This window comes from Labrus mixtus, chromosome 7 (genome assembly GCF_963584025.1).
Source record: "Labrus mixtus chromosome 7, fLabMix1.1, whole genome shotgun sequence".
NCBI lineage: Eukaryota > Metazoa > Chordata > Actinopteri > Labriformes > Labridae > Labrus > Labrus mixtus.
Genome location: NC_083618.1, coordinates 3,993,470 through 4,007,322, shown reverse-complemented (window position 1 = coordinate 4,007,322; position 13,853 = coordinate 3,993,470). Strand labels below are relative to the sequence as shown.

General features: G+C 40.7%; 2 protein-coding genes across 7 annotated transcripts in view; both read left to right on the top strand.

The window, feature by feature from the left end:
* Nucleotides 1-79: 79 nt before the first annotated feature.
* Nucleotides 80-2,300, top strand: LOC132977544 (beta-crystallin B3-like). Its single transcript, XM_061042186.1, has 6 exons — nucleotides 80-519; nucleotides 885-966; nucleotides 1,088-1,203; nucleotides 1,293-1,425; nucleotides 1,506-1,648; nucleotides 1,820-2,300. The coding sequence occupies exons 1-6, from the start codon at nucleotides 239-241 to the stop codon at nucleotides 2,124-2,126; spliced, it is 1,062 nt and encodes a 353-aa protein (XP_060898169.1). The 5' UTR covers nucleotides 80-238; the 3' UTR covers nucleotides 2,127-2,300.
* Nucleotides 2,301-3,468: 1,168 nt separating this feature from the next.
* Nucleotides 3,469-13,853, top strand: part of cita (citron rho-interacting serine/threonine kinase a) — a 36,550-nt gene continuing 26,165 nt past the window's right edge. For all 6 annotated transcript variants that reach the window (XM_061042180.1, XM_061042176.1, XM_061042179.1 and 3 more), the window contains exons 1-10: nucleotides 3,469-3,583; nucleotides 3,841-3,963; nucleotides 4,088-4,229; nucleotides 4,988-5,163; nucleotides 6,346-6,447; nucleotides 8,523-8,665; nucleotides 9,058-9,151; nucleotides 9,230-9,436; nucleotides 9,662-9,815; nucleotides 11,138-11,327. In XM_061042180.1, the coding sequence (XP_060898163.1) occupies nucleotides 3,862-3,963; nucleotides 4,088-4,229; nucleotides 4,988-5,163; nucleotides 6,346-6,447; nucleotides 8,523-8,665; nucleotides 9,058-9,151; nucleotides 9,230-9,436; nucleotides 9,662-9,815; nucleotides 11,138-11,327 (1,310 nt within the window). In that variant the 5' untranslated portion in view covers nucleotides 3,469-3,583; nucleotides 3,841-3,861. The remainder of the gene's footprint in view (nucleotides 3,584-3,840; nucleotides 3,964-4,087; nucleotides 4,230-4,987; nucleotides 5,164-6,345; nucleotides 6,448-8,522; nucleotides 8,666-9,057; nucleotides 9,152-9,229; nucleotides 9,437-9,661; nucleotides 9,816-11,137; nucleotides 11,328-13,853) is intronic.

Sequence of the window (13,853 nt, the reverse complement as noted above, 5' to 3'; positions counted from 1 at the left end):
TGTATTTTTGGTGGGAAACTTAACTTCTATAGTGTACAAGTCGTGCGCGACCATGACGGATGCAGGTTTTTGGACGCTGGATGAAGACAAAAGGTACAGAAACAGGTAGAAGACAGGAAACTGGAGGGTAAGTTAGCTGGGTGGGGCCAATAGTGCTGAGTGAGACTGATCACTGTTCATTCTCTTGGCAGCCAGTCAGTGCATGTGCCCACTATAGGATCATGGTCAGGATGGCAGCATGGGCAGAGCCGGGCAGCGTTTGCCAGTGTGCCAGGGACAGAGGGGCATGCCTATTGAGAAGCAGTGTGATGGACACAATGGGTGCGACAGACTTGCTGCATCAACAGGCTTTTTGCTGCTGTGGCCAGAAATAAACCATAAATACCCCTACTGGCCTCCACCGATCGCTCGCCAGGCCTCCACACCCACACACACCCTCACACTGAGACGGACAGAAAAGAGAGAGAAAAGAAGGAGAGCGTGGCTTGTACCTGGTGCAGTGAAGCACAAGCCATCCAGGTAAAAGAAATGTAGATCCTCCTTCCCTTCAACAGGCCTTTGTCTTCGACTTTCTATCACTTTCTGTCCATTCTTCTATCTAAACCCAGAGGCTAGCTTATTAAATAGTAATTGGTATGTGTTCTATTCATGTTCTTCTCATTTGGACAGCTTGAATAAACAAGTATGAATGTGCAAATTCTCTTCCATATGCTTTGGATTTGAGAAAAACATTCAAACCAAACTGTTCTGCTAATAAATGGACAAGTTTTTCCTAAAACTAAAGTGTTTTTGAAACACTTTAGTTTTTCTCCAAACTAGGAGTGAAAATATATCAAATGTGTCCAATAATATCACTACAACAATGCAATTGTTGTGCTTTGTAGAGGGAAAATGACAGAACAACAGGGATCTCCAGACCAGCTGCCTGCAGAGAAGAGCCAAGGAGGAGCTGGAGCCACATATAAGGTGAACAACAACCTTTCTGGTGACTTAGCGAGTTATGAACACAAATGAATGTTTGTGTTGACATTAAAACAAGTCCATGAGTTGGGCTTAAATACCATTTAACTATTTTTCTTCCTTGCAGTTGACATTTTTTGAGTACGAGAACTTCCTTGGAAAGAAGGTGGAGTTGTCTGGTGAATGTAAGGATGCATGGGAGAAGGCACAGAAAATTGGCTCAATCATTGTGGAGTCAGGACCGTGAGTCCTCCTATTTACTTGCATTACCATGATTAGGATTAACATGTGCTTTTTCCCGTATATGTAATTTTTTTCCTTCATATTGTCAGATGGGTTGGGTATGAGCGTCCAGGATACGCAGGAGAGCAGTTTGTGCTGGAGAAAGGAGAGTACCCTCGCTGGAGCACCTGGACCAACAGGCAGAGCAGCTTCATGCTGAGCTGCTTCAGGCCTCTCAAAGTGGTCAGTATTATCAGTGTCATATGAGCTCATGAAACTTTCTGTCAAACATGCTGAAACCTGTTTGTTTTCTTCTTCTTCAGGATAGTGCAGAGCACAAGCTGCACCTATTTGAGAATGCAGGCTTTGAAGGGAGAAAGATGGAGATTGTTGACGATGATGTCCCCAGTCTGTGGGCTTATGGTTTCCAGGATCGTGTGGCCAGTGCTAAGGCTATCAATGGAACGTAAGCTGGAACCTTAAATACTATTTACTGAAGATATTTCAATACCCACATTTTTTTAAAAGAGAATTTAAAATGTGTATTTTCTAAGCATAAAACTAAATGCAGCACATGATGTAGCCCTTTCACTGTCCCAGAAATGTAATCCTTGACTCTGTCCTCATCCCTCTGAAGGTGGGTTGGATACTCCTATCCAGGCTACAGAGGGCGCCAGTATGTGTTTGAACATGGAGATTTCAAGCACTGGAATGATTGGGGAGCCACTGCACCTCAGATCCAGTCCGTCCGACGTGTGCGGGACATGCAGTGGCACAAGAGAGGGTGCTATATTGCCCCTTCCCCTTCCCCTACACCTCCCAATCCTAATCCCAATCCCAATCCCAATCCCACTCCAAACCCCAACCCTAATCCCAACCCAAAACCCAAACCCAATCCTAACCCCACTCCCAACCCCAAATCCCAAACTCAACCCCAACCTTAGCACCAGAACTCCAGCACCTCCTACACCAACTGGGACAGGACCCAAAGTCCCCAGTCTCTCTCCTGCACAACCTCTTAGTCTATAGAATATCTGACATGCTCTTTCTGACTACTGGAACTGAATTGACAGTAATTGAACATTTAAATCTGTTGGGAATAAAGGTTTTGGCCCTGATTTTAGTTGTCTGAAAATAATTGCATGTGTTCTCTTATTTATGCATCAAGCAATGGGTTTTAATGAATTATGTGTATTGTAATGGTTGTCTTTGAGGCAGTTAGGAGCCATATTTATGTTAAATCTATTTTTACAAATGATAATTAAGCTTTTTAAGTGTATTTTATTGCATCTCTCAGTCATGCACAAATTCAACTCAGCACAAACAGAGGACCATGAAAAAGACCAAAAGAAATCTATTGAAAAGCTTACTGAAATAATGATCTAAACATGACAACATAATGCTGAAAGCTATTTGATATCAGAAGATTACATAAGACTCTTCTTCAAATTACCCCAATAAATTGTGAAAAATACTGAATAAACTAAATTAAATCAGTGGAAAATATTAAATACTGAATGTTTTTATCATTTTTCAACAGATATTAGATATTAGATTTAGGCTAATTGTCATCACAAAAATAAAGCCATTGCACACGGACAGTCAGCTTTTAGACTTTAGAATTCCCTAATTGTATTTTTAAAGGGAAGGCTGAACTAAAATTGAATAAAGAGAAAATAATAATAACTTCCAAAAAAAACCCACCCTGCTGTCAGCATGCATGTATTACATCCTCTGTGGTTCAGAAGACGGTCTTGAAGTCGGAGATAATTGAGAACAAAACGCAAACAGAGGTTATTACCAAGGAGAGGGTAAAAAAGAGCTACTGCAGCCTCACAGCGAGTTAATGGCTATTAGAGCTTTTAATTACTAAGGTGCAAAAGACAAGCTATGTCATCCCCTTAAATCTTACATCTTTTGTGGGTCCCCCGACTCTCTGGGTTGTTTGAACTTAATGACCGGAACTTTACTGTCAAACTAGTGACATATCTCCTAACAGCTAATCCTTTTACGAAATGAAATAAAATTGTATTCTTTTTTTGGCACTGAATTTGTGTTATCACTGTTACATATTAAATCCCTTATCATCCCTTATTGTTTACAGTTTTCTCTATAAATAAAATTTTACGTTGCACGAATCTTCCAGGCTTTCCTTTTTGAGGGAAACGAGTGAGGGAGTGCCAAAACATGAGTCATTGGTTAAAACAACAAGTAGACCCGCCCATACAATTCCAGTCATCCAATCAGGCTCCACCTTCATTCAGCAGGCTCGAGAGGGTGGCGACGGACGCGCAAAAATTTGAAAGTTGACCGGAAACAACGTTGATAGGGAAGAGAGCTTAGCATGTCAATGTCTCCGAGAATATAAAATACAGTTTTTAGCTACCTGCATGGCACTTAAGTGAGTATTATATGGTTCTGTTTTGTGTCTGTAAACATAACCGAACGGCACTCATGAAGGTTGCGTAACGTTTTGTTTGTTAGTAAAGTTAGCAAACGCTAGCTAACGTAGCATGCTAAATGGACCCCTTGTTGACATTTGTTGACATCCTCAAGTGGTCCTTCTTCAAACCTAATTGTACATTCTGAGGTGTAGTCATTTTTACACATTAAGTCTATTCTTTCTTTCACTTAGGCCTACTGTTTGTAATCCCTTAGGTTACCTGTTGTTAAGAAACGATGTTGAAGTTTAAATATGTGAGTCAGGGAAGCCTGAAAACGATGTCTTCCTCCTCGGACCCCATCACCATCCGCTGCTCACGACTCAATCAGGTGTTTCAGGTAAAGTAAAGTAGTGTGTGGCTGTAATGAAGCCCCGGAGCCTCTCTCAAACTATTTGCACAGTTTATAGCACCACCACCAAGTATCTGACTTCCTTGTTCCTGTGTGTCTGTGTTGTCCTCAGGGCCGAGTGGGCCTGAGTGGGCAGCAGGGAGGATGCACTTTAGGTCGGGAAGAGTTTCTGGAGGCTCTACTGCTGCTGTACCAAGAGTGCAGCTCACCAGAGTTGATGAAGATACATCATGTGGCAAATTTTGTCAATAAGTGTGAGCATACATTTTCATACCCAAAGGAGTCTTGTTTATTTGTTCGGCCTGTTAGTATTTTGCCAGTCAAATGAGCTGATAACAGGCTGCATTGCAATAGTTGATGTATTTATTTCAGCTTTTCAGATGTACTGTGTATGATTTTTAGCTGGGTTTTTTTTGTTACTGTGTCTAGTTCTCATGTGAATTGCACACCTTGACAGCTCCATAAAGATAATTCAAAAATAAAATACAGATTATATAATAAGCAAATCAAATTTGGCGGGCAGTAGCTCAGTCTGTAGGGACCTGGGTTGGGAACCGGAGGGTCGCCGGTTGGTCCCGGTGCGGACCAAATATGGAAGTTGGTCTGGTAGCTGGAGAGGTGCAAGATCACTTCCTGAGCACTGCCGAGGTGCCCTTGAGCAAGGCACTGAACCCCCTCCCCACCATCAGCTCAGGAGCGCCCGCTGTGGGCAGCTCCGTCACTCTGACATCTCTCCATTAGTGCATGTCCATAGGATCCTGTTTGTGCATGTGTGTGTATTTCAGCCTATGTGTGTATATTTCAGCATGACTTACAGAGTGTAAAAAAAGAAATTTCCCCTCACGGGATCAGTAAAGTAAATCTTGATCTTAAATCAACTTTTAACAATATTACTGTTGTATTTCCAACACCATTCAAATGGTGTATCTAAATGTTCCTACTATGTTTACAATGTTACAATCCTAGCATGTATTTCACAGAGTTCATCCTGTGTTTGTGTCTTTCAAAACAGTTTCTGAGGTGGTCTCTGAGCTGCAATCCCTGCAGCCTTTGCTTCATGACTTTGAAGTGTGCGGTGTGGTGGGTCGTGGGTACTTTGCTGAAGTCAAAGTAGTCCGGGAGAAGGCTACTGGGGATGTTTGTGCTCTGAAAATTATGGACAAGGCACTCTTACGCACTCAAGAAAATGTAAGATTCATATTTTTAAGAAAATGTAAGATTCATATTTTTTTAGTAATTTAATGAAATGCTGTTTGAATGTTGAACTTTAGACAGAAAATTAAGAAAGTGTTTTCCCACATTTTTTACATTTATGATTTTATTTATCTACATAATAGTTGGCCTTTGTAGCACATCACTTTTACACATCAAAGTAGGAAAACCGAATGTAAAAATAATGAAGAAGACTGTTCAGTTTAATAGTTCTGTTACAGGGGCCTGGTATTGTGCATGCTGTCACACTGTCATGTCTTACTGAGACAAAAAGCCATTGTTGATGTTGTTAGTACCACTTCTGCTTTTCTTGCAGGGATCATTTGAAATACTTTTGGGCAAGAAGGCATACCCTGTTTTAACGTTTCTCTCAACCAGTATCAAGGGCTAAAAGAAAAGCTTGATTGCTGAAAAATACATGATAAATAAATGCAAAATATCATCAAAAACTTAAGACAGATTTCTGAAAACCCTGATTAATTCATTCAAATGAACTAGAGATGAATAAATAAAAAACATCAACACTGCCAAATATAAACTACAAGACTGTCATTACTTGATCAAGATTAATAACAAGAATATGATAAATTAAAGAAAAGCATGTACAAAACGGCATTTCTGGGACTCAAAAAGTTTTACACAAATGTGTAAGGTGTTCTTTTTCACTTTTCTTCATGAGCTGCTTAACTTGATGTCCCGTGTTGCAGTCTTCAAAAGGCCCACTGGAGGGTGCTGTATGGTTGAAATAGAAATCTGGGTACATTATTTCACAGCTGTGCACTCTGGCATGTGACTAATAGAACAAATCTGAGTCAGAATAGTACATGAGCTGCGACAGGGAAGGATCTGGAAAAAGCAATACAATAATCAACTCGTATGAACAAGAAATGTTTTGCTCCTGCCACCTGTCACTGATCTTCAAATTTCCACTAAAACTAAAAACATGAACTGAAGCTCGGCAAAGAGTGCATGAATCCTTGTTGTTAAAATGTTTGAAATGTGAATTTAGTTACCATGCAGTTAAAAAGAAAAATTAAGTACATTTTAGATTTCATGTTCATCCTTCTGAAGCCCCCAAGACAGTAGCTGCACAGTAAAGATGTGTTGTACCTATTTAATGTTGGTATGTTGATTGTAGACCTTGTTAATCTTTCTCAGGTGGTTTTCCATGAGGAGGAGCGGAGGATTCTAGCTCTGAACAGCAGTCCATGGATCCCTGAGCTTCTCTATGCCTTCCAGGATGAAGATCATGTCTACCTGGTGAGACTGTAGAGTCTTTTTTCTGACCTCGTGGAGCGACTTGCATTACATTTGATTTACACTCGCAAAATGTTTTAGGGGCTTTTTGTAAATTCCTGTAGGCAGAAGTAAGGTGTAGATAATCATGCTGAGCAAATGGTATACACTGTGACGTACTTGATGGGTGTTATTAATTTATCTTCTACAAAATATTTGATCAGACTATACATTTATGTCCACGATGTAATATTCTAGGTGTCAATATCTAAACCAAGAATAAAGTATTACAAAGGCTGTACTTTAAAAGAGTTACTGTTATATTCCACATCTTAAACCATATTTATCCACCTTTCAAAACTCCAAAGCTGGTGTCAAAGGGTCCTGCTATGGCTTTTAAAGAAAAGCTCAAATATCCTCAGGTTGTCCGTTTTTACATTCACATTTCCCTGTTTTTCTGTTCCTGTATGTATTTTTGCACCTAAATATTAAATGTGAACAAGACAGCTGTGTCGGAAGGTGTATTTTGTCCTTTCTGTCACAGCTGTGGTTTCCATAATGAGACTGATTGAACAGTTGGATCAGTCAGAATAGTAGATGAGCTGCTGCAGGAAGGGATATGAAGTGAGCAAGGAAAAGGAACAATTTGTATGATGGAAAAGTGTTTTGAAATCTGCATTAGCAAGCTTCTTTCAAAAGACCTTCAAGCAACTTTGGAGTTTTGTTAAATTCGTATTAGCTGGCACTATGGCAGATAAGCGCCACAAGGGTTTTGTTCAAATTCCTGACCACTTTCATTGCTTGCACTCCACTGCACAGATCTCGAGCCTAGCTTACTGCAAACATAATCACAGTGTCAAAACCTAGAATCTACGACTTTTGAAGAAGTCAGAAAAATACAACTTTCAAGAGCTGAGCTAATGTTTCTCAAAGCTTCCTGTATATCACACGTACATAAAAACAGCCAATGGGTCTCTGTAGTTACTGTGGAGATTCAGAATGAATATTCTGCTTATTTGACTCTGGTGAAGGAGCTAATCAGGCAGATTTACCAAACTGTTAATGTCCATACAATAGCCTAATTGTCAGCCATAAAACCCAGTGTCAATTTCCTCCCCACAGAGAGCATCCAGTGTTTTTATCCTGAAGACTATTCAGCTCACAAAGAATCTATAATTTCTCTGATGGCCTGTAGACAACACACATTTTCTGCACAGCCAAGCCTTTAACTGTATCCTGTGCTTTGTTTTTCATTCCCTCACCCCCTCTTATGCCTCCCTTCTTGCCCCCCCCCCCCCCGCCGCCGCCGCCGCATGTATTTCACTAATTCTTCCTCCTCCTCTCTTTTCACTCCCCCTCTGTCTCACCCTTCTCCCTAACTGAGCATGGAGGAAAATACAAAGCATCCATCTTTATCCGTGTGTCAGAGAGGCACCCAGTCTCCCTGTTGCTAGGTAACACTGGAGAATGCTCCCCTTCATTCAGACTCGCCAACCATTCATGCACCAGGGGCACTCGCCTGTTATGGCTGTATGGCTGCAACCATATAGCTCAAATCAGCCTGACCAATGACTTTCAGCTCAGAATGCAAAAAGCCGAAAAAAGAACGTGCTCAAGGTTGATGTGTTGATTTAAAAAACTTTGCACATCCTTGATGACGTCTCTTTTGGAGTTTTTTCTTGTTGTTGTTTTGGTATGTTGCTCTTACTGTTAACATCTTGATTTAACTCATGATCACAGATACAGATGCAATTGCAGTCATTGTAGGTGTATGTTTAGCCACTGAAGACCCATCCTTTGACTGCAGTATCACTGAAAAATCTGCAATAGTAGCCTGTGTTGCATAACTGAATCCATAATGAGAAGATCTACCCTACGAGCTTAAGCTGAATATAGCGCTTTGATGTTGCCTCAGACACACACGTGCTTCTTCACTTGTTGCTTTGTGTTTACTCCTAAATATAGACTCATCTATAGGCATTCATAAATGTTTCAATAGCACGTGATAACTTAATTATAAAAACAAATCACATGATTATTCCATGTTCAAGTGTTAGCCGTAGTTTTATAATTATCACTGCATATTTATGTGTTTGCAGGCGATGGAGTACTTGCCAGGCGGCGACCTGATGTCCCTGCTGAACCGATACGAGGATCAGTTTGATGAGTCTATGGCCCAGTTTTATTTGGCTGAGCTGGTGGAGGCCATTCATGCTGTTCACCTGCTTGGATATGTCCACAGGTACAACACCAGCTACTAAATTCAACCTCTAAATGATGAAGGGTTGACATTTTAAGGCTTTGAGGAATAAAGCAGAAGTATGGAAGTGGAGCAAGACATCCTAATTTGGTTCTTGTGCTCTTAAATCCTCCCTAAATATAATTCTTTGTTTGCCTTTTGTTTTCACTTGAGGGCCAAATGCTCATAAATCAGAAAAACATTAACTGGACATGAGAAATGAAGCATTGTAATTTAACCTGAAGCACTGAGTGTGAGTTATGTAACACAAAAACATTGCTGGAGTTTACAAATGTATTCCATTATCATCAGAGTGGCAGACATATAACAGTACTCAGGCTACAAACAGCTCTGTAAAAGCACTATCAAATCTCTTCTAAACTATCCACTTGCAGAGATGTCAAACCAGAGAACGTTCTCATCGATCGGACGGGTCACATTAAGCTGGCAGACTTCGGATCAGCTGCCAGGCTGACTGCTAACAAAACAGTAAGTAGATTACAGAGTTTGCTGTTACTTCAATGTGATTCACAGTGACATCATTGTGTTTTATTAATGTGTATCCAGGTTGCTGTTTCCACTATGCCTGTTGGGACTCAGGACTTTTTGTCGCCCGAGATTCTGGGAGCTATGAATGGGGGCTCCAACAACTCCTATGGTGTTGAATGTGACTGGTGGTCTCTTGGAGTCATAGCCTATGAGATGATTTATGCAAGGTCACCCTTTTCTGGTGGCACTTCTGCAAAGACAATCCACAACATTCTCAACTTTCAGGTACATCAACTGTCATCTAGCCCTTCACTGACATGTGTCACTGGTTAAATGTGATCTATGATGGTCTATAAGTATATATCCTTATATCCTATAAGTTCAATTAGATAAAATGTCTATTCCCCGTCCCCAGTTCAATAAATAAAAATGTCTGAATAAGGTGAAGAAGTATCTGCTCAGTCTGTGCATAAGGTATTGAATCTATATCTTCAATGTTTTTGCCACCAGCGGTTCCTTAAGTTTCCAGAGGAGCCTCGAGCCAGTAAGCAGTTTGTAGACCTGCTGCAGCGATTGCTCTGTGGAGCTAAAGAGCGCCTGGGTTTCCAGGGACTCCGCTGTCACTCTTTCTTCTCTGGTGTAGACTGGAACAATTTAAGACAAGGTGAGGAGATTCTTCTCCTTTGAGATCCTTTTTTCTTCGCTTAATTTGGCTCGTACTCACACAGAGTAGCTGTATCTGCATTGCTGGACAGATCATGTAAATATATATATTGTATATGATTTACATTATTGTTCTGTGTGTGTGTGTGTGTGTGCTTGCACAAAACCACCAAACAGCAGTTGTGTAGTGTTGTCCCTACGTAGTAAAATAATGAGATCCTGTGTGCTGTTGGCGGTAGGCCAGCTCTTTCCTGAGGAGGAGAACGGGAGGGAGGCAGATACGAGAAGCGATGCAGACAGAGTAAAGATCTGCAACTCATTGCCTTTCATCGAATACAGCACAAATCTTTAACGCCAGCGACACACACCACCCACACTCACCGTGACGGAAATACATGTGCTTTTGTTGCACGTAATTGTTGCCATCAAATGTGAGACACTGCTCTGAATGACAAAGAGTTTGACATTTTCACCTGAGCAGCTGTGGAAAAACACGCCCATAACATTCACATTTATGGGTGTTTTCAGTGAAGCACGGGCACATTAAAAGAACCGCAGCCTTCGAGTGGTTCTGTGACTCAAACAGTATAGCTGCAGGGCTGATGAGTGTTTATTTTTGCTGTGCTGAATACCTTATGGCATCAGATGAATAAACCTCCTTTTTTGTGATTCCGGAGCAATTACCAAACATTGTTATGCCGGCCACTACCTCTGAGCTGTTTTCTGATATAATGCTCCTATCAGTGCTGAATATTAATTAATCTAATTGTTTGTTTAAAATCCTCCTGATTATGCCCAGACTATGATACAGTGAATGAAATGTAGGAGCTTTTTGTGCCTGTGTTTGCTGAAGAGGAGATTTATTGATTTATTTTTTCCTGAATGTTAATTATTTAGATTTATTTTCTTTCATTAATAGATATGAAATACAATTCAGAATCATTAAGATGAATGATTTATTTCAAAATACAGACTTGGTGAATTGATTATTACACACTAATAGAGCTTTCTACTTCAGCGTTGCTCCAGCTGATTAGCTTGCTCTGCTGCAGTGAGGGAGAGTGAGTGAGCATGTGTATGGGAGAGAGCAAGCAAGGAGGGGAGAAGGAGGGACAGAGAGGCAGCATGTGCATCAACGCGCGACTTACCGCACTCTAGGCTCCCACCACTGTGCGCTGTTCCTCCTCCCTTCCTTTCTCTCCCCCTTCTCCTTGTTGTGTTTTTTTTTCTTTTCCAATATTTTCTTACTAGTTTATTGGTTGCTGCTTCTTTTTTTTCCTCCTCACCCTCTCTTACTTCGTCCTCTCAACCCTTCTCCTGCAGTTCTCCCGCCTTTTGTTCCTGCATTGCATGCTGAAGATGACACCTCTAATTTTGAGGAGCCGGAGCAGGCAGCCCCCCGGCCAGCCTCAGCAGCCCAGCGAGGAGCTCTTCCAGCGGGCTTCCAGGGCAAGGATCTGCCTTTTTTAGGCTGGTTCTTCAGTAGAGCGTTGACGACATTGGCCAAAACTGAGTAAGTGCTACCTGTTTACTCTGTATTGTTTGGCTTTTCTTTCAAATACAACCCCTTTTTTCCCTGTAAGCAATGCAGAGACCTGCTGCATACATCTCTCCAACACACCTTTGTCGATTTACCACTGTTATGTTAATTTACTCCTCATTATGATAGCAAGAGCTATTTTTTTGGTGACCTAGTGTTGTGCCCTGGGCAGTACGTGTGAGTCCCTGTCATTAGTGTTGTGCCTGTAAGGGCCAAAATGGGTTTGGCCATATGCTGTGTCAGACAAGGAGCAAGGGAGGGAAGGGATCTCCCTGTTCTCTGGCGCTCTCTTCCTTTGATTCCTTATTTTCTGCTTCAGGATGGCACTAAGTTGATCCGATGCATAGATAGATTAAGTGAATGGACAGGAGTATGTGAGCTGTCTTTATCTTGCCATTGGCGCTGATTGGTATGCGGCTGAGTGTGTAAATGAGGTTTGCTGAGAGGTGGAACCCCAGACATAGACACACTCCCACCTCGCTGCTGTTATTGTGCTTTTTCTGTCACTGTGCTGCATAATGGGGCTCCTGACTTTTACAGCGTGCGTTTGGGATGGTAATTATCCCTAATGGTGTTTGGCTTTTTAACCTCTGATTATAATGCATGAGACCGGGTTTCATTTGTGTAGCCCTGTGGCAGTGCACTAGCAGGTTAATGGTCCTGGAGAATGCGGATCATGACAGCAGCAGTAAGAGAAGGGAAGAAAAAATGCTAGCAGATTAGACAGGGAAAAGGATGAGAGCTCAGATTGGGGGAGAAAATCTATTTCTATGGTTACAACCGTGATGTTTTTTTCCCTAGTCCCCACCCCCATCTTTACCAGTCTCCTCTCCTCCTCTCCTTTTTCTCTTTTTTTTTCTCTAATGTCTCTGTCCCTTGCTGTTACACCATCAGTCATCTGCTCACGGTTTTTAACTGAAGCCAGTCGTTGCCTTTGCTGCATTTGATCAAGAAGAGCTCATAGAACGTGTGAGATGTGTGTGTGTGTGTGTGTGCACTGTGCATGCATGTGTGCTTCCACATTCTTCATTAAAATACAAAGAAGGAAAAAGAACTGAATGAACCCAAACACAGCAGAAATGAAGTGCTAATCATTTGTTTTGGGGGATCCTGCTGATTTTTATTTTATTTTTTTCTTTTCATTGTGAATTTGTCTGTCTGAGTCCTCATTAAAAAAAACACAACAACAAAATCTCTGAACAGTTTGCTATCTGTCGTTTAATGTCAGAAAATCATTCTATGAAGTTGGCTTTAACATCTGTTTCTTTAAAATTCCTATAAAAATCAACATTATTTAAAGGCTTAGAGGCGAAACAGTAGAACTTCAATGTGTTTTGGAATATGCGGTCGTTAACAGATTTAAAACATATCCTTGTTTTTTGTGTCAGATGGTCAGTCCTTTAACATTTTTCTCAAGAGCAGGATATCTTGGCATCTGCTGACCATATTATTTCCATCTATGTGTACTGCCAAATAGCGATGGTTTTGGATGTTCATAGTCACCAGAGATTGATTCCTAATAATATTTGACCAGTTATACAAATTTGCAGGGAACATTTAAGGTCTCTGTGGAGTCTTTGTTTTTAATCATCCTCTCTGGCCTTTCCTCCACTGTCACCATCAGTCAAAAATCTCTATTAAGAAACAAGGAAAAAAAAGTATATATGACAAAGACATTGTGAATATTGCTTCCTCTCCACAGCAGGTAAGCCCCCTACGACATATAGCAACCATTAGTCCCTAATCTAGCACCACCCAATGGACATTAATGATACAACCTGTAAACAGTTACATTGGCCATATGTTTTTCTTGTAGGGGTGCTTTAAAAGGTTGTTTTTCTGAAGTTGTCAGGTTTGTGTTTTAACTCTTTAATCGATTAAGATGAAAATGTACAATTTTGAAACTATATAATTTAAAAAAGTGAAAAGAAGTCAGGTGAAATCAGTTGATAGGCTTTTTGCAAAGTGGAAAGCAATCTTTAAAAGGGAACATATGTGTTCCTTACCTGTGACCTAGATGTTAAAATGGTCGATGTGTTAGAGGTAACTTCAAGTGTAAACATTTACTGACAATACTTTCACAGACTCAGTTTTGGAGCCATTTGTTAAAATGTGCAAATCAATGTCCTTTAATCCAATGCGGTCCACGTTCTTTTAATGAGAAGGGTTGTTTATAAGGCTAGTATTGGTTTCTCTAAGGCTGATTCTGTGTTTTTATATTTTTATGCTTAAACACAAGATTAACATAAAAAAATCTATTGAGGTTATGCTCTGTGTCTTAATTGTTTGTTTCTGTATGCATTTTCTTTAGTCTATTCATGGATGAATGAATGTGTTCCATTGTTTACCTGGTCAGTGCTTCAGACTTTCTGTGTGTCTGCCTCTCCTTCAACAATGCAGCGTGCATCGCTGAAGGAGGAGAGGGAAAAAATCCATCCATCCTCAGTGCCCACTCAGAGTTTAAATTCAGCACTTCTTTCACAAAAATAAGGGGAAAAA

Excerpts from the sequence above, each read along its gene's own strand:
- LOC132977544 (XM_061042186.1), top strand. The coding sequence starts at position 239 with ATGGGCAGAGCCGGGCAGCGTTTGCCAGTGTGCCAGGGACAGAGGGGC. Across the intron at positions 520-884 it reads GTGAAGCACAAGCCATCCAG|AGGGAAAATGACAGAACAAC; the intron begins GTAAAAGAAATG and ends TGTGCTTTGTAG. Across the intron at positions 1,204-1,292 it reads ATCATTGTGGAGTCAGGACC|ATGGGTTGGGTATGAGCGTC; the intron begins GTGAGTCCTCCT and ends TCATATTGTCAG.